General features: G+C 29.1%; 1 protein-coding gene across 2 annotated transcripts in view; it reads left to right on the top strand.

The window, feature by feature from the left end:
- The window catches only part of LOC100202442 (ATP-dependent translocase ABCB1), a 63369-nt gene that overhangs the window by 20302 nt on the left and 20751 nt on the right, over positions 1 to 22316 (top strand). For both annotated transcript variants that reach the window (XM_065797980.1, XM_065797981.1), the window contains exons 5-12: positions 246 to 362; positions 4341 to 4509; positions 10655 to 10765; positions 10857 to 10982; positions 14890 to 15096; positions 15269 to 15439; positions 15865 to 16380; positions 17890 to 17988. In XM_065797980.1, the coding sequence (XP_065654052.1) occupies positions 246 to 362; positions 4341 to 4509; positions 10655 to 10765; positions 10857 to 10982; positions 14890 to 15096; positions 15269 to 15439; positions 15865 to 16380; positions 17890 to 17988 (1516 nt within the window). The remainder of the gene's footprint in view (positions 1 to 245; positions 363 to 4340; positions 4510 to 10654; positions 10766 to 10856; positions 10983 to 14889; positions 15097 to 15268; positions 15440 to 15864; positions 16381 to 17889; positions 17989 to 22316) is intronic.

The raw sequence follows: 22316 nt of genomic DNA, 5'->3' as shown, positions 1-22316 counted from the left end.
CATTTTTTCAAATTATTGTTTTGCTTAAGTATTATTTCAGCAGGATGCATATAAACATTATTATTTTTTTTATAGGTTCATATTTACGAACTAATTACAAATATTATTTGAGAAAATTTGTAAAATTTGAGTTTTGCATACTTTTTTTTATATTTTTTCTTAAATTACCAAAGTTACATGGTGACCGAACTTAGTCAATTTTAAGGTATATAATTTTTATTATAAGTTATAAATATTTTAAATAGGTACAATGAAAAGCTAAGTGGAGCTCAAAAAGCTGGTATTAAAAAGTCAGCATTGGTTGGAGCATCTATTGGAGTGTTTCATATTTGTATTTTTGGCTGCTATGGATTGGCATTTTGGTATTTATTACATAATTACAGTTTTTAAGATTTATTTTGTAACAATTATTTTTTTAGGACTTGTATTTAACAAAAGACAATGTCTTTGTGTTCCTTTAAGTAAACTTATTGTTCGTTTAAGTAGATTTATAGTTACACTAGTCAAATGACAATGTTTATATACATATACATTCCCAAACAGAGTAACATTAAATGGGAATGCATTTGTAACTGGGTCTGAACTATTCAATCAGTTTTGGTCAATGTTTTGGAATATTATCCAATTTGTTCTACTTTTGTTTCTAAACAAAGAAAAACAAGTTATGATTTAAATTTACTGATTTTGATTCTGATTTGATCATTTTTATCTGTGATGAATTGAACATTGAGTCTAAGGAAGAAAGGCCAAATAATGGTTTTGCTTGAAAACACTGGACTGAAGCAGAAGAAAGTTGCCTGAAAAGGCTGAATGAATCTGTGCAAACTGTAAGTTTGATGAGGAAAAATCTCCAGGCATTAAAACTGACTCTTTAAGGGTTGGAAAGTGTGGTCAAGAGTGGTCCACTACGCCAAAACTTTACAGAAAGATACAAAATATGGCTCAAAAGAACAGAAAAACCTGTAAAAAATTGTAATGGAATTAACTGATGAAGGTATACATTCAAGCACTCAGCCTGTGAACAAACGCCTTTTAGAAATTGGACTAAATGCATATCGACTGTTAGAAAAATCCAAGTTGACAACTCGAATGAAGGCACAGCAATATGAGTGGCCCAAGAAACATGAAGCCTGGACAGAAGAAAATTGAAGCTAGGATACAGACTCCCTTTTATCAGTAATTTCTGAACATTTTTCTGGCATGATTTTGACTAAAATATAAAATTATGCACAATATTATTTAAATATGAGAATATCACAAGTGTTGAATATTTATTTTTTGTTTAAAGAGTCACATCTCTTTCAGGTGAGCTTTTTTGATGAGTTCGTAATTGCCGTCTTAGATGTCAGAGTTCAGACAGTTCAAAGAAAGTCTGTATGAGTTTAAAACTGACTGCACAAAGAAGGCTGTGAAATTTTCAACAAAGATCATGGCCTGAAGAGCCATATCTGTGTATGGCACAAGTTGACTACACATAGTTGAGTGGACATTGACCAGAACATCAAAGTACTAGAAAGTCATCTAGTTTCTCAAGCCAGGGAGTTTTTGAAGAATGGATTTTTCAACAGGATAATGCCCCATGACACACTGGAAAAAAATCAAAAGAGTAGTTTACAAAAAGTTCTGAAAAAGTACTTAAATGAAAATCTCCAGATATAAGTCTAATTTAGAACTAATGGAAACAACTGAAAAATCCACAGTAGTACCCTTTACAACATTACACACATATTTATATGTATATATATATACACATTTATATATATATGCAGGGCTTGTGATGAAGCAAGCGCGATCGCGCTCCGCTCGTAAAACGCGCCCATAAACGGTATTTTCAAACGTTCTAGGCGCGATAAACAATACTCGTTCAGCTTATAACGAGCGTATAAAATAACGCTCGTCCGATAGTTCAAGATTATTTTTGTATTTTCATAAAATATTTAAAAAAGATTTTTATTAAAGATATTCTGTTATCAAGCAACTAATATAAAATATAAAAAGCACAACGTCGTTCTCTTTTGCACTAACATAAAGAATGAGCAGTTTAAAGTCGTTATCGTCACTAATTTCAATAATGGAATGTGCACGTGGAAACACAATGTGAATACAAAAATGCGCAAATAAAATAAGAATAGAAAATTAGAAAACCATTATAAGAAAATTAAAACTGTGGAGTATTTTTAATCTTCTGATAATATTAAGTAAAATTTATTTGATTTATTGTTTGTAATATTCCATACATCGTTTATAATAAAAATAAATATTATTAATAGAGTAATTTTTAAAATTAGTTTTTGTTCATAGTATAGATTTTTTATTAACTATTATTTATTTTAACTCAAATTTAAAACGATTCTGTTGTTTAGAATGTTCGCAATTAAGGACATTCGAAAAGAAAACTAAGTAATGATGTCAATATTTATTAAATGAAAAGTTATTATTCTTATTTATTATTATTTCAAATTATTCTTGTGTTATATTTTTAAGATAAAAAAACGTAATTTAAAAAAGAAATTTTAGAAAAAAATTAAATAATTAATTTGAATAAAAAATATCAAGAAATATAAAAATCATTAACCGTTAATTAAGTTTACAGAGTATCATTTTAAAATACATATATCAAAAAAACGAAGCAATCTGACAATATACAAGAAGTTTGGAAGTATAAAAATCTCTTTCGTTGAAGTAGTTTCATAACTGTGATACTAATTCAAACATTTTTTGACGAAAGAATTATGTAACAAATAAAAAAAGATATAAAAAAGAAAAAGCTTTTTATGAGTATCGCCTTTAGCAATTTTCATGATTGCGCTCGCCGACGTTATCTCGAGCGCTCATAATCACGCCCGATGAAAACATATTCTAATTTTACGAGCGCGATATAACACGCTTGACGATTTTTTTCATCACAAGCCCTGTATATGTATATATATAAATATATATGTGTATATATAATATATATATATATATATATATATATATATATGTATATATATATATATATATATATATATATATATATATATATATATATATATATATATATATATATATATATATATATATATATATATATATATATATATATATATATATATATATATATATATATATATATATATATATATATATATATATATATATATATATATATATATATATATATATATATATATATAGGAAGCTTAACAAACAAAATCATTAATGCCTTATCCATCTGTTTTAATAAAGTAAAAGAAAATTTCAGCTATTGTGCCAACACTCTCTGAAGAAGCCAACACTCTCTGATTGCTTGGAGGAGGCATTTGAGCTTGAAAAGAATCTCACTTCTGCTTCAACATGGGGCTCACAGTGGCTGGTGAACTTTAATTCAGATAAAGCTCAATTTTTTTCAGCCAATTGTTATCGCAATAATTTAGATCTTTCTAAATTTATGAATGGTAATGTACTTGATGAGTCATCTACCCTTCATCTTCTAGGATTAACTCTTACTTCCAATCTTTCTTGGAAACCATATATCAAATCCGTTGCAAAATTAGCATCTGCTGAGGTTGTATCTCTTTATCGAGCTCAACACTTTCTTACTCCGGATTCTATTCTCTATCTCTATAAATCTCAAATCTGGGCTTGTATGTAATACTGTTGCCATATCTGAGGCGGATCTTCGAATGATGCCCTTTCTCTTTTGGATAAGATGCAAAAAAATGCTTGTGTTACTTGTCATTAAATCAAATATCATCCTTTTTCTGTGACTGTTCCTAAGTGCTCCAAAAACTCTTATTCCTCAAGTTTTTTTCCTAAAACATCAGTTCTTTGAAATTCGCTTAATTCATCTTGCTTTCCTGATTCATATAATTTGCAATCTTTTAAGTTGTCTATCAATTGTTTTCTTGCTCTACAATCTTCAACTTTTCTCTTCCAGTAACTTCCAACTCTAATATTGGTTGCTTGCAGCCTTATTGGAAGCGAAGATGTTAAAAAAATAATAATAATAAAATAATAATATAATATAATTACATATAATCTTAAATATAATACATATTTCAAAATATCTTCTTTTATATAAATGTTTTTTTATTTAGCTTTTATTATTTTATTTACAATATTTTTTATTATTAGTTTATATTTTTAGTACAATTTTTTTTAATTTTGCTACTTTATAGTAGCTACTGGATACTACTAGGTAGCAATAACGAGTTATTCACATTTTTGAGCAGCTGTCCATTGCATTAAATATTTTGAAAAGTTAAATATTGTATTATTAGTTTACTCTTAGTTTTATTATAAATATTGGTGAGTTTTAAAATAAGTTTCTAAATTACTTTTCGATTAAAATTTTTTAGGTATGGAGGAAAATTAGTTTCAAGTAGTGAAATTAATGCTGGTGATTTAATGACTGTTTTTTTCTGTGTAATGATTGGTGCTACAAGTATAGGACAAGGAGCTCCAAACTTTGAAGCTATTACAAGTGCAAAAGGAGCAGCTTATGTTGTATTCCAAATATGTCTCAGGGTAGGTAGATTTATTGTTATTGTTTAGTTTACTTTATTATTAAAGTTACTATTAAGGATAGTATGTAAAAACCACTACAATATAATACATTTTTTTGAGTTAATTTCCTTATTTAAACAATTGTGTGGTTAGAAAAAACTTTACCACAGCTAAGGAACCTCACTTGCCCCACTGATGTTGAATTCAATTTTTCGAGCTGTTTCAAAACTTATGTCTAATGATCAATATAGTAAATAGCAATTAAAAATTACTAAAAACCATGTCTCAACAGTACTAAAATAAAATGTTTGGAAGTTTAGAAAAAAATTTTTCTAGAGAAATTATAAAGGTATGATCATTTATTAAAAATTGTTAAAATATTCAACAACAAAAAAAACAAGTTGAAACTGTTAAACTATATGTTTAATTAAATAATAGTCCAGATAAAATTTAGATTATATATTATATTATTTATAAGTTGAAGAAACTGGAAATTTTGTTTTATTATGAAATGCTGATGAAAGTATGTTGAGCTATTGCTCATATCTAAACATCAAAACTAAAAAGAAAGTATGGCTTTGAAAGGTTATATGATGGCTGTTGATCCAAACAAGTATGGCTTTGAAAGTTTATATAATGGCTTTTAATCAAAAGAAGTATGGCTTTAAAAGGTTATATAATGGCTCTATATATTTTTGTATTTTTGAAGGGTAAAAAGGAATAGCTGTTAACTTATCAATTGATAGCCCAGATTCTACATGAAAAAATTTATGTAAAAATAACTATTTTATAGAATAAATTATTTCAATCATACTGAGAATCTTTGAAGAGGATTGAATCCTTGAAGAACTTAAATGATAAATATTTTATATTTGCTTAGAATGATTATCAACACTTTTTAAATTGTATGTTTTATAATTGAAACATGTTAAATACTTTATAGTTTTTTCAAATTAAAAAGTGAATACCCTGAAAACCACATGCCCTAAAAAACAAGTCTTTTACCATAATTGAAAAATAATGAAATTTTAACACTACATAAAACTTTATTCAAAGTAAAAAAAACTTCAACATAAAGTGCTGAGTTATAGTGTACCTTATCTTACTCTGTTAGTTGCCTGTCAAAAAGAGTTTTGTTATTATTAAGCATTTTAATTATAAATAATACTAAAATACAGTTAATTTCCAGTAATTGATAACCGGTTAACTTGAAATTTTATTATCTCAAAATTTGGTCCTTTGAAATCGTTTAATCGGTTACTAATAAAACTCTCCGCTTAAGTCAAATCTCGTCCCCTTTCAGCAAATTTCTTCGGATCAAAACTTTTTGCATGAGAGTTAAATTTTTTGAAATTTTTTTTAAAAAAAGAAGCCACTCTGTATAACATAAATAAATGTAACTTAAAAATTTCTTTATTTTTTTTTTGTTGTATTTAGATCTAAATAGAATTAATTATCAGACTTAAAATAATGCAATAATAAAACTGTTAAAAGGTAAATCTTGATAAAACCATTAAAAAAAACTTGTTTCATAGTTTAATGAATTTCTAAACAGCTACCTTAAGAAAAATAATAAGAAAGCCACTGTGTCGCTTAACTTTCTTGAATGTTTTCTTTTGACTGTACTGCGTGAATACAAACTTCTTTCATTGAAACGTTAGTTGAAACATTAAATGGTGTAAATTAAATTTATATACTTTACCATTGAATAAGAAAAAATCACCTTAACTTGAACTAATATCTTATATCAGCCAAAGTTCGACTTAACAGTAATTTGCTTTAGTTTGAACATTTGTTAAGTCAAACCATTGTCTTTGGTCTTTTGGAGGTTTGAGTTTGAGAAATTTTTTATTTTTAAAACAGTAATTTTGTAATAAAATTGTCAAAACTATTATATTAACTATCATAGTTAAATCCTTTAGTGAAAAAACTGTTTTATTGACAATCATAATCGAATCCTTTAATACATAGTGAAAAAACTGTTTTATTGACAATTATAATAGAATCCTTTAATACATAGTGAAAAAACTGTTTTATTGACAATCATAATAGAATCCTTTAATACATAGTGAAAAAACTGTTTTATTGACAATCATAATCGAATCCTTTTGTTTTAGAAGTCTAGTGCGCTTTTTATAATTTTCGGAAAACTAAAAAAAACTTCTAAATTTTAAAAGTGTTCTATTAAAGTTGGTGAATTACAATTATTACGTATACATAGTAAAAGTCACGTAGATAAACGTGATGAAACGCATTCATTTATGGTTTTTAATGACTATAGTCATTAAAACAACAATATATTGTTGTTTTATAATTGTCATGGGAATTATAACTTTGTATTTATATACGCTTTTTTGTAATAAATGAGAAGGTTTAAAAACGCTCAGGTAGTTGTTTTTAATATATATATATAAGCGAATACAAGAATGCAACAAACTATTTCGGCCATTATGCCACCAGTGTTTGATGGCAACCATCAACGGTTTATCTGTCAACTGCGAACATATATTGCAGCAATGGTCATTGACGAAGCAAAGAAAAAATCGATAAAATTAACATGTTCTAATTGTGAAAAATTTGGACATTATGCACGGGACTGCGAGGCAAAATGCAGGAACTGTTCACACAATCATTGGGCCAAAGACATCAAACGGTTACAAGGTTTAAAAGGAAAAGGGAGAATTTGGAAATAATGGCATCCAGTATTCTCCCGGAAACAGCGTTGCTGTCATTGAAAGTTGAAGAGAACGAAGTAAACGAAGAGAACGAAATAAACGAAGAGAACAAAATAAACGAAGAGAACGAAGTAAACGAAGAGAACAAAGATAACGAAGTAAACGAAGAGAACGAAATAAACGAAGAGAACGAAGTAAACGAAGAGAAATAAATAAACGAAGAGAACGAAGTAAACGAAGAGAACGAAATAAACGAAGAGAACGAAGTAAACGATGAGAACGAAGTAAACGAAGAGAACGAAATACACAAAGAGAACAAAATACACAAAGAAAACGAAATAAACAAAGAGAGCGAAATAAACGAAGACAAGGAACAAAAGATAACGCGCCAGACGAACAATATAAGAGCGCAACAACGATTAGGCATGAGTTAATTCACCAAGAGGGCATGTTCTATTAAAGTTGGTGAATTACAATTATTACGTATACGCGGTAAAAGTCACGTAGATAAAAGTGATGAAAGTCACGCATTCATTTATGGTTTTTATTGACTATAGTCATTAAAACAACAATATATTGTTGTTTTATAATTGTCATGGGAATTATAACTTTGTATTTATATACGATTTTTTGTAATAAATGCCTCTCTTTTCCTTTTTTAGCTCCTCAATCCGTTTTATGTCGTTCTTCTAATTGATCAGGTGTCATATTTTGTCTTAAGGAGCCTACTCGGTTCATTTCTTTTACTTTGTAATCTAGATGAGAGTCACAAAATTTTTTGAATCTAGATCCCATATCTAAAATAAAAAGTATTAAAATATAAATAATGACAAGCAAGCGCTTAAATGGTTGATCCAATTTAGTTTCCTCAATTGTTAACTTTTGTTAACAGTTGTTTACAATTGTTTGATACGTTGAAAACATAAAAAATACAGATTTTTGTTTATGTAGGGTAATGCAAATAGTTTATTGGATGTTGGAATTAAAGTATGCCCTAGTTAGAAATACTTCACTATGTCACGTCCAGACATTTTATGTTGCGTTCAGATATTAAGACAAAGACGTTTAAACATTGTATGTCGTGTTGAGAAACTTCATGCTACGTTCAGACGAATTTAAAAATCATGTTATTTAACAACATAAACATTGAATAATAAGTTAAAGTTATAATCATAAATATAATTTAATTAATTACAACTTATGCTAATTACAACTTATATAAGTTTAATATTACAAATGTCACGAAAAAGTACAGAATAACATTAAGTTATTAATAATGGTGTTGCGTTCAGACAAAAAGTATTTAAAACATAATAAAACACTTAAACAAATAAAAATATGTTTTAAAGAAATGTATTCTGCTAATCTAATTAGCCTATATTTACAAATTTAAATTTTATTGTTATTATATATTTTTAATGAATGAAATACCAGTGAGCTGCAAAATACTTTTTCAGAATAATCATAGAAAACATAATTTTAATGTTTATATTAATCAAAATAATGTTGAGAAATGCATTTAGTAGTACTTTTTTTTAACATAATTTTTAATCTTCTGACATGGAATTGCCCTTTAGCATTTTCACTATGAATAATTTTTCCTAATTTCAAGATTGTACAATAAAAATTAGTCTACAACAATGAAACAATGTGTAATGCACATGTCCAGTTAGCAATTTTTTATTAAAAAACATATTGTCTCAATAAAAGTTAATTTTTATGGATCAGAAATTTTCCAGGCTTTATTATAAACTGACAGACCACTCAAGCAACTGCTACTTCTGCACAGTAAACTCAAAAAGTCTTCCCACTGGCAAAAATGCCCCTCAGATTATTTATCCTGACATACCTTCTTCCATCGCCACAGTACCACACAGCCCCAATCTGACTGTTCTGACTCTTCTAAGGTGGGATCAGCCATCTTCAGGGGCCATCAGTAAGTCAGATAGCATGGCATAGACTGGAGATACAGACTACGGTTCTGCAGTTGATGTTAGGGGTAGAAAGCTGTACTTCCATTACCAAAAAGGCATGAATGATTTAATTAGGGACCTCGAGCTTATGAAATTGAATGCTGAGCTTCTGATATCCAGGCTCAAACAGTGGAACTTAGTTGATGATAGCCTACAAGTCACGGATCAGAGGAAGCAGCTTCAAAGATTCTCAAACTTTTTCTGTCAGCATGATGGGCTGTGCTTCTGCGACAATGTTGCAGGTCTGTTTTAGGCTATAGGTATCACATGTAATCCTATTAAATGGCATCTATTCATATACAGTTTATCCCGGAGCCTCAAAGCCATGAAGCTTCACAATGGAAAGGACTACCCGTCTCTCCAAATGGCCCACTCTGTGCATCTCAAAGAGTACTACACTAGTGTTAAAATGTTGCTGAGGGCATTAAAGTATGATGACTATGGATGGGAGGTCATCAGTGACTTCAGAATGGTATCATTCCTTATGGGTCTTCAAGGAAGTTTCACAACATTTCCATGTTTCCTCTGTCTCTGGGGCAGTTGTGACACTAAGGCACATTATTGCACAAAAGACTGGCCACAATGGACCAAATTTTCTATTAGGAAGGGCAATGAGAAGTGAGAGGCGCTGATAGAACCTTATAAAGTGCTTATGTCATCGCCGTACATCAAGTCAGGCCTCATTCGGCAATTTGTCAATACCTCCAAAATCTTTTTCCAAAGCTGTCCGTGGTTAAGGCCAGGGCTGGTATATTGTTCTGACCACAGATCAAGAAGATCATAGAATGTGAGGATTTGGTAAATCTGTTAAATAGGATGGAGAGGATGGCTTGGAGCAGTTTCGTTGCAGTTGTTCAGGGCTTCCTAAGTAATCACAAAGTTGAAAATTATCTGAAGTTTGCGTAGACTCTCATAAGGAATTACGCAAAATGGAATGCAGAATATCTCTGAAAGTCCATGTCCTTGGTTCACATCTCGACAAATTCAAGGAGTACATGGGCGCTTACTCCGACGAGTAAGGCGAGTGCTTTCATCAAGATATATTGGACTTTGAACGCTGTTATCAAGGACAGTATAACGAAAACATGATGGGGGATTACATTTGGGGGCTACTTCAAGAAAATGATTTACAGTACAATCATAAATCTCGAAAATCTAAACATTTCTGAACCTTGTTGAGTGATTTCCAACTGTTTGTCTATTACTTTTGCATTTTTTGTTTTTACCTGATCATCATAATGATAAAAATGAAAAAAAATTGTTCTATTTTCACAAAAAAATGAGTTTTTATTGTGCTGTTGTTGTGTAAGCAAAGTTTGTGCTTAATGAAGTCATTTTTTCACATACTAAAGACATTCGCAATTGAAATATAACACATATTTAAATGTTACAAGAATAAATAACATACTTTGGATTACTCATAATCATATTAATGTGATGTTTATTGATTAAAGTATATATTCATTGTATTATCCTTAATTTAAAAACAATTAAGTACGTAAATAATTTCTATTTTAGGAACCAGCTATTAATTGTTTATCAGATGAAGGTAAAATAATGGAAACTACCAGTGGAGAAATATTATTATCAAATGTTCGATTTAGTTATCCGTCTAGACCAGAGATACCAGTACCTTAAAGAATTTTGTATTTTTATATTTAAAATTTTTTATAATTATAATGCAATAACTTTTTTTTTGAAATGCTTTGTTTTAAATTAGGTATTTGATGGTTTGGACTTAGTTATTAAACCAGGATCAACTGTTGCTCTTGTTGGAGAATCTGGATCTGGCAAAAGCACAATTGTTAAACTTATTCAACGATTTTATGATGTTGTTGATGGTTCCGTAAGTTTCTTATTTTATTTTTATTAAAGTAATTTTATTCAAATAATTGTTTTATTCCAATTTTTTGTAATAATTTTTAGTTGCTTTAAGTCATTTTTATAATGGCGTACCTAGTTGCAGTAAAAAGTGAAAAGCTTTATCGTTAAAAAATGACTTACTTATGGTTTATTTATTGAGGTCATTCCTTATAAAATCACCTTACTTTTTAAAAGTGCGTGTGGTACCACGTCAGATTTGCTTCAAATTTTGACCACTTACAGATTTTATGTAAAAAACACATTCCTAAAAAATTCAGCTTCATTGATAAATTCGCTCAAAAGTTATGATTAAGTCTAAAAAAGTTATGATTAAGTCAATATTAACTAAAGTTGAGTGTTTAGATCTTACAAAAGATATTTTTGATTTTCATGGTCCATAACTTTGTTGATAAAAACATTGATCATCTGAAATTTTTAAAGTAATAGTTCTTCACTTCATTCTTCTTTTATAATTGTTCTTCGCTTCATTTTTCTTCTTCACAATAGTTCTTCACTTTATTTTATTCAATTTCTAGTTTAATCATAATAACATTTATTTTCAATTTCAAAAATTTCTGAGTTATTTTTCCTCAAAGTTGATAAATAATGCAAAATTAGGAAGGTTTTATTAAACTTTGAAGTGCCTCAGTTCCATGCCTACTGACAGGTAGTGCCAATATATTGCTTAAAATAGATTGCTAGCAGGAGTCAGCAATTTATTTTAAGTAGAAAGCCATTTTGTCCTTAAATAGTTCTTAAAATTTTTACCGAGAGCCTCAGGAATGATAGTGTTTAAAACTCTGTAGATCATTATCTACAAATAATTATTTTACAATGTCCAATAACATTTAAATGTCTTACATCTTATGTTTTACATATTACACATAGAAGTAAGCAAATTTTACATATTGCAAAGTCAGTAAACAAACAGATACTTGATATGAACAGTTTGATAAAAATAAGCAAAAACGTTAGTGAGATTTTAGTGAGTGAATTGATTGGTAGATTTGTTTTACATCATGATCATAATTCTTTAGATTTAGAAGCTTTCTTTTAGAGACTGCTTGAGGTTATTTTTTTGAGACTTTTTAAGGTTAACATTGTTATGAGAGCATCTCAATTTACTTTTAATGGTATTCATGTTGCTAAATATCTGCTCACAAAAATGTGTAGATCTGAAAATTGTCAAAAAAGTCCCATTGCACAATTTCTTAAAGTCGTCTGATCTTTTGTTCTTAAAGTTCACAAGGAGTTAGAAGAAAATGATGGCAATTGTAATCAAGCTTCTAAACATAAAAAGCACGAGCAACGGTCAGACACAAATAGAACTGAATTTATTCATCAAGTTCAGAATATTGTTGACGAGAGCCCCAAAAGTCAATGAGGTCCATCGCAAAAGACCTTGGTGTTTCAGAAGCCAAAATCAAAGGACTGTTCATGAAAATCTTCGTTAAAAGTCTTATGTGATGAGGAGAGGTAAGTTTGTGTAACCAAGACCACCAAACCGAAATGTTTGATAAGGTCTAGGAGGCTGTTAAACAAACTGAAACATCCTGCTGAGCAAGGCATGCTTTGGTTTTTTTCAGGTGAGAAAAACTTTGATCAAAATTAAAAATTAAACAGAAGAAATGACAGATGGCTGTGTGATGACAGATGGCTGTGTGATGACTCTTACAAAGTTCCAACAGTCATGAGCAAAAAAGTCATGAGCAATTGTTATGGTTTTAAAGGTTGTTAGCAACGAAGGACATGTGGTGCCACCACACTTCTTTCCGCAAGGACTAAGAGTCACTTCTTACATTGAAGTCTTGGGTACTGCTGTTAAGCCTTGGATCGATAAAGTAAGAAATGGAAGGCCCTATATTTTTCAACAAGACTCTGCACCAGTCATAAAGCTTAAAACACTTAGGAATGGTTGGCGGACCATTTTTATGGTTACATCACTCCAAACTTGTGGCCTCCACACTCTCTAGACCTGAATCCATTGGAATATTATGTGTGGGGCGTCGTTCAGAGAGATGTTAATAAACATCTCCATAACACTAAAGATTTTCTGAAAGAATCCATTGTCCGAATAATGGACAACATGAGGGCCATCTCAAGCACGCTTGCAGTCGGTTTAGGTCTCAAATCGAAGATGTTTTTGAAGTAGAGGTGGATTCCATTGAATGAAATTATTAAACAATAGTTTATCTTATATTATTTATATAATTGATTTTGATTCAAAATATTTTCTGTTTGACTTTTTATCATTTATAAAAAATTAAAAATATGTTCTCAAGTAGCTGACACACCCTTAATTTGGAAATGTTTAAAGAATAAGTTTTTATGTAATCTTGTCCATTAATTCCTGAGAAACAGAGATGCTAGCTTTTTTAAGACTATTTAAAAATTTTTTGAATGTCATGGGTTAATGTTGCTTGCTTTGTTATAGTTCTACTATTTTGGTCCTTTATTCAATGCCTTATAATATCTTTTAGCAAAAGTGTTTTTTGTAAAAAGTAACATTCAATAAGATTTGAATTATTTGAAAATCTTTCATTACAAATTAAACATGTGGGTAAACCAGTTGGATTGAAAGCATACATTACTTTCAATTTAAAATTCAAAAAAATTAAAATATATAACTTGGACAGACTGAGAACCCACATAATTTGGATAAGGGCTGCATGGGGCTTGTGAGCTGCAGTTTGCCAATCCTTGATTTTCAGAGTAACCACTTGTTGTAAAAAATCAAAGTTATACATTAAAAGTTAATAGAAAATAGTATAACCACTTGAAATAAATTATGAAACATTGATTTTGTCATTAACAAAAATAACTTTTGTTATGCTCATATATATGAGCATAGAAAGTTTCATAAACAGTTGAAATAAATTATGAAACTTTGCCCTGTCGAAGTTTTGTATATAAACAATTTAATTTTGGACTGAATAAATATAACTGGATAATTTGCCTGAATAAATATAATCATTTTTCCCTTGAAAAATATAATCAAAAAATAGTGTCCTAATTAGTGCAAAACAATTCATGTATATTTAAGTTTTTATAAAAAAGGCATTTGTTGATAAAACTGCAAAATATTGCTATTCTGAATTTTAGAAAACCAAAGGTGAAGTTCATGCATTAAAACAAGTTTAATTTGAAATGGATTAATGCTGCATGCTAAAGTCAGTGTTGGGTTCTGTCTGACTAAAGTCAGTGTTGGGTTCTGTCTGACTAAAGTCAGTGTTGGGTTCTGTCTGACTAAAGTCAGTGTTGGGTTCTGTCTGACTAAAGTCAGTGTTGGGTTCTGTCTGACTAAAGTCAGTGTTGGGTTCTGTCTGACTAAAGTCAGTGTTGGGTTCTGTCTGACTAAAGTCAGTGTTGGGTTCTGTCTGACTAAAGTCAGTGTTGGGTTCTGTCTGACTAAAGTCAGTGTTGGGTTCTGTCTGACTAAAGTCAGTGTTGGGTTCTGTCTGACTAAAGTCAGTGTTGGGTTCTGTCTGGCAAAGCCAGTGTTGGGTTCTTGACAAAGCAGTATAAAAATTCTCTATCAAAAGTAAAAGGAGCTTCTAACATATCAAAATTAAAAAATATTGCAAAAATGCAAGATTGTATATTCCTAATTTTACATTAGTGTTGTAATTGGCTATTTGAGTTAAAAAACTATTACTAAATATAAAATTTAGGTAATTATTGTTATTATTTACAAAAACATTTATTAGTTAGGTAATTATTTACTTTTTAACAGAATGGTCTATTAATCTGAAATTTTCAGGATTGATTTTTTACATAAAATTTGTGGGTAGTCAAAATTTGAGTCAAATCTGAGTTGCTACCCTTATGTCCAATAGGTAGCCTGATATGGAAAAACCCAGTTGATCTTTTCTACTAATATTTTTGTTTAGATTAAATATGATGGTCTAGACATTAAAGAGTTTAATTTAAAAAGTCTCCGATCAAACATAGGTGTTGTGAGCCAAGAGCCTGTTTTATTTGACATGTCTATTGCCGAAAACATACGTTTAGGTGCAATAAATGATGCTTCTGATGTAGATGTTGTAAATGCTGCAAAATGTGCTAATGCTCATGAATTTATTTCCTCTCTACCTCAGGTAAAAGTGTTATTTTTTGGTCATGTAAAAAGTTTTCTTAATTTTTAAAAAATTACTTTTGTATTAAAGATTGTTAAAAATCAACTTTTATAAAGTGTTTATTATAATTTTTTGCTTTAAGACCAATAGTTTTATTTATCCTTTGTATTTATTCAATGTTGAAAATTAATAGGGTTATCATACAAGAGTTGGTGAAATGGGAGCTCAGCTATCTGGAGGTCAAAAACAAAGAATTGCTATTGCTCGAGCATTAATTAGAAATCCAAAAGTGTTGTTGTTTGACGAAGCAACATCAGCTTTAGATTCAGAGAGTGAAAAAATTGTGCAGGAAGCTTTAGACAAGGTATTTTTTTACACATAAACTAAGCTCAAACCCTCAGTAATGTTTTTATATCAATATCGAGTTGTTAGCAGAAAAGTAAACAATCTGATATAGATATAAAACCATAATATTTACAAAAATTAGATTAATGAAAGTAATAATTTGAAATTATTGAAATAAATTGAAATAATGAAAGTAATAATTTGATTAATGAAAGTATATTAATTTGGCTTTAAGAACACACACACAAACACACACTCATAATTATACAAGTTAAAACTTTCTGCATAAGGTATATAAATAATAATCCCTAAAAAAATCCTAAATCATTAGTATCATTGTTACCATTTGACTGTGTAATATTAAAAGACCATAACAGTAAAAAGTTGCATTACTTACAATTGTTTATAATTACTTTTTTTATAGGTTATATTACTTTTTTATAGGTAAGACAAGGAAGGACAACAATAGTGGTAGCCCATCGTCTCTCAACAATAAAAAATGTTGATGTCATCATTGTTGTTAAAGATGGTAAAGTTGCAGAATCAGGAACACATGAAGAGTTGTTGTCTAATAAAGGTCTTTATTACCAATTAGTTTTTCTTCAGAGAGCTTTAGAAGCAGATGATTTAAACACTTTAGATGATACGTGTAAAGAAAAATATGAAAATGGGTTTGAAGAATATTTGCCGCTAGACTCAAAAATACAGGAATTAGAGAAAAAGGAAGTAAACAAAGTTCAAAAGCAAGTATCACGTTCACTTTCAGATGTGGAAAAATCAACATTGTTCAGTGAACAAAAAGAAAAAACTGGTCAAGAAAAAACTGAGCCAGCACCTTTTAGTCGAATTATTAAACTAAATGCTAGTGAATGGCCATATCTTCTCTTTGGAACTATTTTTGCATTAGTAGTTGGTGCATTCCCTGTCTTGTTTGCATTGATATTAAGTGAGCTTATAAAGGTAGTTTCATATAAATTTATTTATATGAAAATATAATATTTTCATATATATTTTTTTCCCAATATGTTTAGGGTTTAGAGAACATTAATTCAAATTAAATTTTGTTAATCAAAAAATTTGTTTAAAATTTTAAACAGTTTTATAACAAAAAAATAAATTACAATCATAATAAATATATGGTTAAAATTTTTGTGTGATAAATGTGCATGCAGCTTACATTCAAATTAATGATCCTATTTATTATTGATGTCAAAAATAATAATATAACTAGGTAAATAATCATCGCTATTTAAAAAACTTTACAAATCAGCTTACTTCACATACTTACCATTATAACAGGTAGTTCGGAATGCAAACTGCAAATTTTTTTTGCATACCATGATTTTATTTTAATTTATTTTTTTAAATTTAATTTCAGTGATTGTGTTCCACATTTATGTGTTTTTGACAGATTTCCATAATGCTATTATCTTATTTAAGTATGACATGGAAGAGTTAAAGAAATTTTTAAAAATCAGATTCTTGTTTTGCAAATCAGGCAATCAATACCTTCAGTTGATGTGCTATGATTGACTGCCATGATTTATATAGCATGTATAAATTTATGTTTAGCAGTATCATCATGGAGTTCTTTAATTTTGGAATTCAATTTTGGAATTCAATTGACCAAAACCTCCAAGCTTACATCTACTGGTCACAGTAAAGTCATAACTCTTGTTTTTTATGATAAGCCAGAATTTAGTGACTGTCAATGAATGAACCCCCCTCCTCCCCCAGATTATTGGTGATATTACAGGTTATACCTAAAGATTAATTTTTACATACTTTTTTTGGTTATTTTAGTGGTTAGGATTTTACCTCCATACTTCTTTTTGTAGTTGTGTGAACAAAATAGAATCCTGTTTATTCTCATCTTTTCTGGCAATATCAATGTTTTCCTTTACAACAGAAACCAGAAATTTGCAAAGAACAGCAAAAATCTCATTTTATAGACCAATTTAAATAAAATATTTCAAATAAATTAAATTACCATGTTTATTTGTTTTTTATCAAGTCATTATTTTTATTTGATTTTATCACTAAGAACAAACTCTAAAAGAAAAAAAAAAGGTTTTTTAGGTTTAGATGTGCTTATAATGGGTTGAAATAATGGGATAAAAAAAACTAAATAAAAACTATCAAGGCATTTGAGCTATGTCTATAAGTGGTTTAAATTCAAGTGGGTACATCTTTTCATGACCTAAAATGAAACAGTCTAATGCTCATTTATTTTTGCCTGTTTCTATTGTCAATCAACAAAATTAAAAATATATAAATTGTTATATAAATTTATTTTTATTGAAATTAATACAATATTTATATAAATACTTAATTATTTGTTTTAATTTTATTTTAATTTTTTTTAGTGTTTTTTAGTCTAGTTCTTTTAGTGTTTTTTTTTTATGTATCACTTTTATTGGCTCAAATTCATAACTACATTTTTATATTACGTTCTTATTTTTGTTGTAGGTATTTTCGAAACCTAATGAAATTCTAACAGAATCAGTAAAGTGGTCACTTTATTTTTTAGGATTGGGGTTTTTAGATTGCATAGGATTATTTTTTTCAGTAAGTTATTTTTTCAGTAACAAATTTTGTTTTAGTGTAATCTAAGGAACATTTTTTTTATATATTACTTTTCTTTAAGTAATTGTTTATGTATTTTTACATATATTGTTTTCATATTTCAACATTCATTACATACACAATACATATTTTTTAATTTGTAGTTTTGTTTAATATTTATTGTCAAACATAGTTTGGATTATTGACACAAAGATCTTTTTGTTCTGAAAGTTGTGTTGTTGCATGTGCAAATGGAAAGTTGGTCAAATAACTTTTTCAACAAATTTTAAAATTAAATCTAAGTAAACTTTAATTCCAAGTTAAAATACCTCCAAGTTAACATTGAGTATTTGCCAGTAGTATAGCAAAGGGACTGTGGGGCCCGCAGATGCAGAAGGGAGCCAGAGTTGTCAGGGGCCCAAACCATTTTTTTTTTTAAATTACAAAAGGCTATAAAAAATATGCATGTTTATAAACATATTAGGATTTAAATTATTTTTTTTAGTTTTAATAATAATCTTAACTAATACTTAAATAGTGAGCAATTTTTTATTTATTTATATCTAAAAAATTAAAGCAAACTACATCAATTAATAAATAATAAACTAAAATATGCAATTTTTTTAAGTGGGAAATATGATGTTATAATGTTTAAACCCAAAAAATGGTAGCTAAGCTATTTTAAAAATTTAAGCTTTTTTAGTAACTGAATTAATTACTTACAACTCGCTTTAAAAAAAAAGTTCAATTAGCAAACATCTTTTTCTGCAGAATAGGGTTAAGGGTTTTAGTATATGCATTGACTAATTAAATAAAAAGTGATGCTACATCAACTGAGGGTTTGGGTTGGAACAGCAATAGAATTAGGCTCGATTAAATTTAAAAGATTTTAAAATGAAGGCAAGAAAAAACACTTTCATTTAAATTCTTCTAAAAAAATTTAAATTATATTTCAAATGAAATAATGTTAAAAATTTGTTCTAGAAAACTGATTCATTTAATTGAAAATTTCAAATTCCAATTTAAAATAAAAGTTTATGATTTTTACAAGACTTAACTGAAGTTATTTCAAAGACTACAAATATTTGTGGAGGATATTGAAACATGGTGCACACCCTGTAAATATTGGACGTTAATACCAAAAACCCTTGCTATATACACATAGGTGACTTACCTGGCAAATTTTCAAAATCTTTTACCGATGTCCAAGGGAGAAAAAGCAATTTGAAGTTTTTAGTAAAAATATCCAAAAACGAACCAAAAATTCTCAAAAATCATTTTTGTTTAATGGCATTAATTTCCTTCAAAAGTGAAATGTTCTTGTACAATGATACCAAAATATTACAAAACACAATTAATTAGAATAGTTTTATCTTACAGTAATTTCATCGAAATATTTTTTTACCCATATTATTCTGAATAAAATGACTAGCACAAATAATGTGATATATTTTTAATTCCTGCTTTGTAAAAATTTAGTTTAAAATATTTTGAAATTTTCTAAAATGGGGATAACCTCACATTTAAAAATAATCCCCTCTACCACCCTTACACAAAAAAACAATACCTAAAAATTAGGGTTGGTAACTTATTTATGGTGGAACTAAATTTAGTTACTGCTAATTTTTTTGTACTTTGCTTAGTGTCTGGAAAAATTTAGCTCCTGTTTAGTTTCTTTTTGTAATTTTGTTATTTTAATTGCTCTTAATCAGTATTTGAGTGTAAAAGCAAGGAATTCAACCTCTTAAGTTAAATTTCACCATTTTCTATAAAATATATTTTAATGTGGAAATTATTGGCTAAAAGTGCTAAAAGTAAATGTATTTGCCAATTGAATAAAATTATAAGAAATGTCTAGCTGAACTTTATAAAATATTTAGTAATTTAGTTCCCCAAAAATTCTTTTTAGGTTCCAAAGAATATAAAAAGTAGTAAGTAAACAACTTTGAGGTTTTTTGTTTACAGTGGTGAAAAACGTTTTTGTTACAAATCAAATTGCCAAACAAAGCCAGAACTCATGAAGATTGCAGAAAAACTGTTTGCTTTTTGTGCATGAGAAAATGTGACAGAGAACTAACTGACTTTATGATTGCACGAGTGCTGAAACTTGTAAAAAGTGATTTGAAATTTGAGGATGAAAGAGTTCCAGGAGGAATTTGCAACACTTGCCGTATTCTTCTGCAAAAAAGAGACAATGGTGATTTGAACAGTCCACTACCACAACTTTACAATTTTGACTCCATTGTTATAAAGCCTAAAGAAACTGCAAGGTATTAAAAAATAATATCGTTTAAATTAATTTTGCATTGCTGTTTTTTATTTATACCACATTACTTGTTACAATACAATGAAATACTATAAAATAACATAGTTTTGATTTAGAGCAATGAAAATTGTGGCCAAAATAGGTGTATAATAGTACTATTATTGTAACTTCTTTGAATTTTGTTTAACTAATAGAGAACCATCCTATACAATGGTCTGGATTTTATATCAATAAGCTAGAAAAAATAGATTTTGTTGTGAAATTTTGAAAGAGATGAACTTGTTTGTTCTTTTTTTATTCAGGCCCTTCCATTTCTCACAAAGTGAACAGCACACCTCTTACACAAAGTTAAGTAAATGTTCAACTAAACACTGGACTTTCCAATACAGGAATGAGACTTCTAGCATCAACGCTAAACAAATCCACTGGGATTCGACTAGTTGAGCCATATTTTGAGCAAAAATTTGCTGCTGCTGGACAAACTATTGCAGATTTCTTCACCTTGTCAGAGTCAAATTTTACCATGGAAAAGGGAAAAGAAGAAAAACAATCGATGGTTCACTGTAAAAACCTGCAAGACCTACCAAATCATGTTTTGCATTTAAGAGATTACTCCCCTCAGCATTTAGTCAAGCTGGCAAAAGATGGTGGTGGTTCATTTCTGAAAATTAGTCTTGGCATTATAAGCACAGAAGAAGTTGATGAGTCAAAAAGCCCTCAACAAAAAAGTTTACGCCTACTCACAAACTCAATTGCTCGTGATACAGGTGTGAAGCGTCAACTCATTGTTGCAATTGTGGAAGATGTGCCTAAAACATATGCGACTGTCAAGGTGATGATGGACCAAATCCATGTTGAAGACGTCTCTTTTGTCATCTCTTGTGATCTCAAAATTGCTAACATCTTATGTGGAATTCAGTCTCATTCAAGTAAACACCTCTGCTGTTGGTGTAACATCGATTCAGACAACCTCTCAGAATGTGGAGTTTCCAGAAGTTTTGGTTCAATACAAGAGAGCTACAGAGCATTTGTGTCTGCTGGCTCCAAATTCAAAATGGCTAAAGATTTTGGCAACACAATTCATCCTCCTTTGATCAACATGGAGGACTCGAGACTTATTTTGGACATCATTCCACCAATGGCCTGCACATTCAACTTCAGCCATACCACGGGGGACAATTTGCTGGTAATGAATGTCACAAACTTTTGCAAAATATTGACATTCTTCAAAGACTGGCTGAAAAGGCTTGTGTTTATGAAGCTCAGAGTTTCATTGAAACATGTTGCAATGTTGTTTCTTCCTGCTTTGGAAAGTCACTTTAGGGTGACTTCAAAGAAAAAATTGAAAAGTTCAAAGATTCTTTTCTCTCTGCCAGTTACAGTGACTTCTAAGGCACCTGCAGTTTTTTATCACATTTCCGAGTTCATTGATTGACATGGGTCTGCACTTGGATTGTTTAGTGAACAAGTAACTGAAGCAATGCATTCAATGTTTAATACTCACTGGCAAAGATTCAAGTGAAGCCCTTCACACCCTGAGTATGGAACCCCATATACACTGTGTTGTGGATTTTAACAGCAAACATCTGAAAAGTTAGAAGAAATATTTTTAGAAAAATGTTTAAAAGAATTTTCAGAGAACTTTGTTTCCAAGTGTTAAAAACATTGAATTCTTAACTCTGATAGAAGCAATATTTGAAACTATTGGGACAAAATTGTAAAGCTATTTTAATTAATTGTGTTTGTAATATTTTGGTATCATTGTACAAGATAATTTCACTTTTGAAGAAAATTAATGCCAATAAACAAAAATGATTTTTGACATTTTTGGTTCTTTTTTGGATATTTTTACTAAAAACTTCAAATTGCTTTTTCTCCCTTAGACGTCATTAAAAGATTTTGAAAATTTGCCATTTAAGTCACCTATGTGTATATAACAAGACCCCAAAAGGGTTTTTTCGGTGCTCTCCAAAAGTATTAATGTCCAATATTTACAGGGTGTGGGCGGTAATGGTTTATTATGTTTAATACTTTTAGTTACTTTGGGGATGATTGAAGTTAAAAA

This window comes from Hydra vulgaris, chromosome 05, assembly GCF_038396675.1.
Source record: "Hydra vulgaris chromosome 05, alternate assembly HydraT2T_AEP".
In the NCBI taxonomy this organism is placed as follows: domain Eukaryota; kingdom Metazoa; phylum Cnidaria; class Hydrozoa; order Anthoathecata; family Hydridae; genus Hydra; species Hydra vulgaris.
Note: the sequence above shows the minus strand (reverse complement) of the source record. Positions and strands in the feature narration are given on the sequence as shown.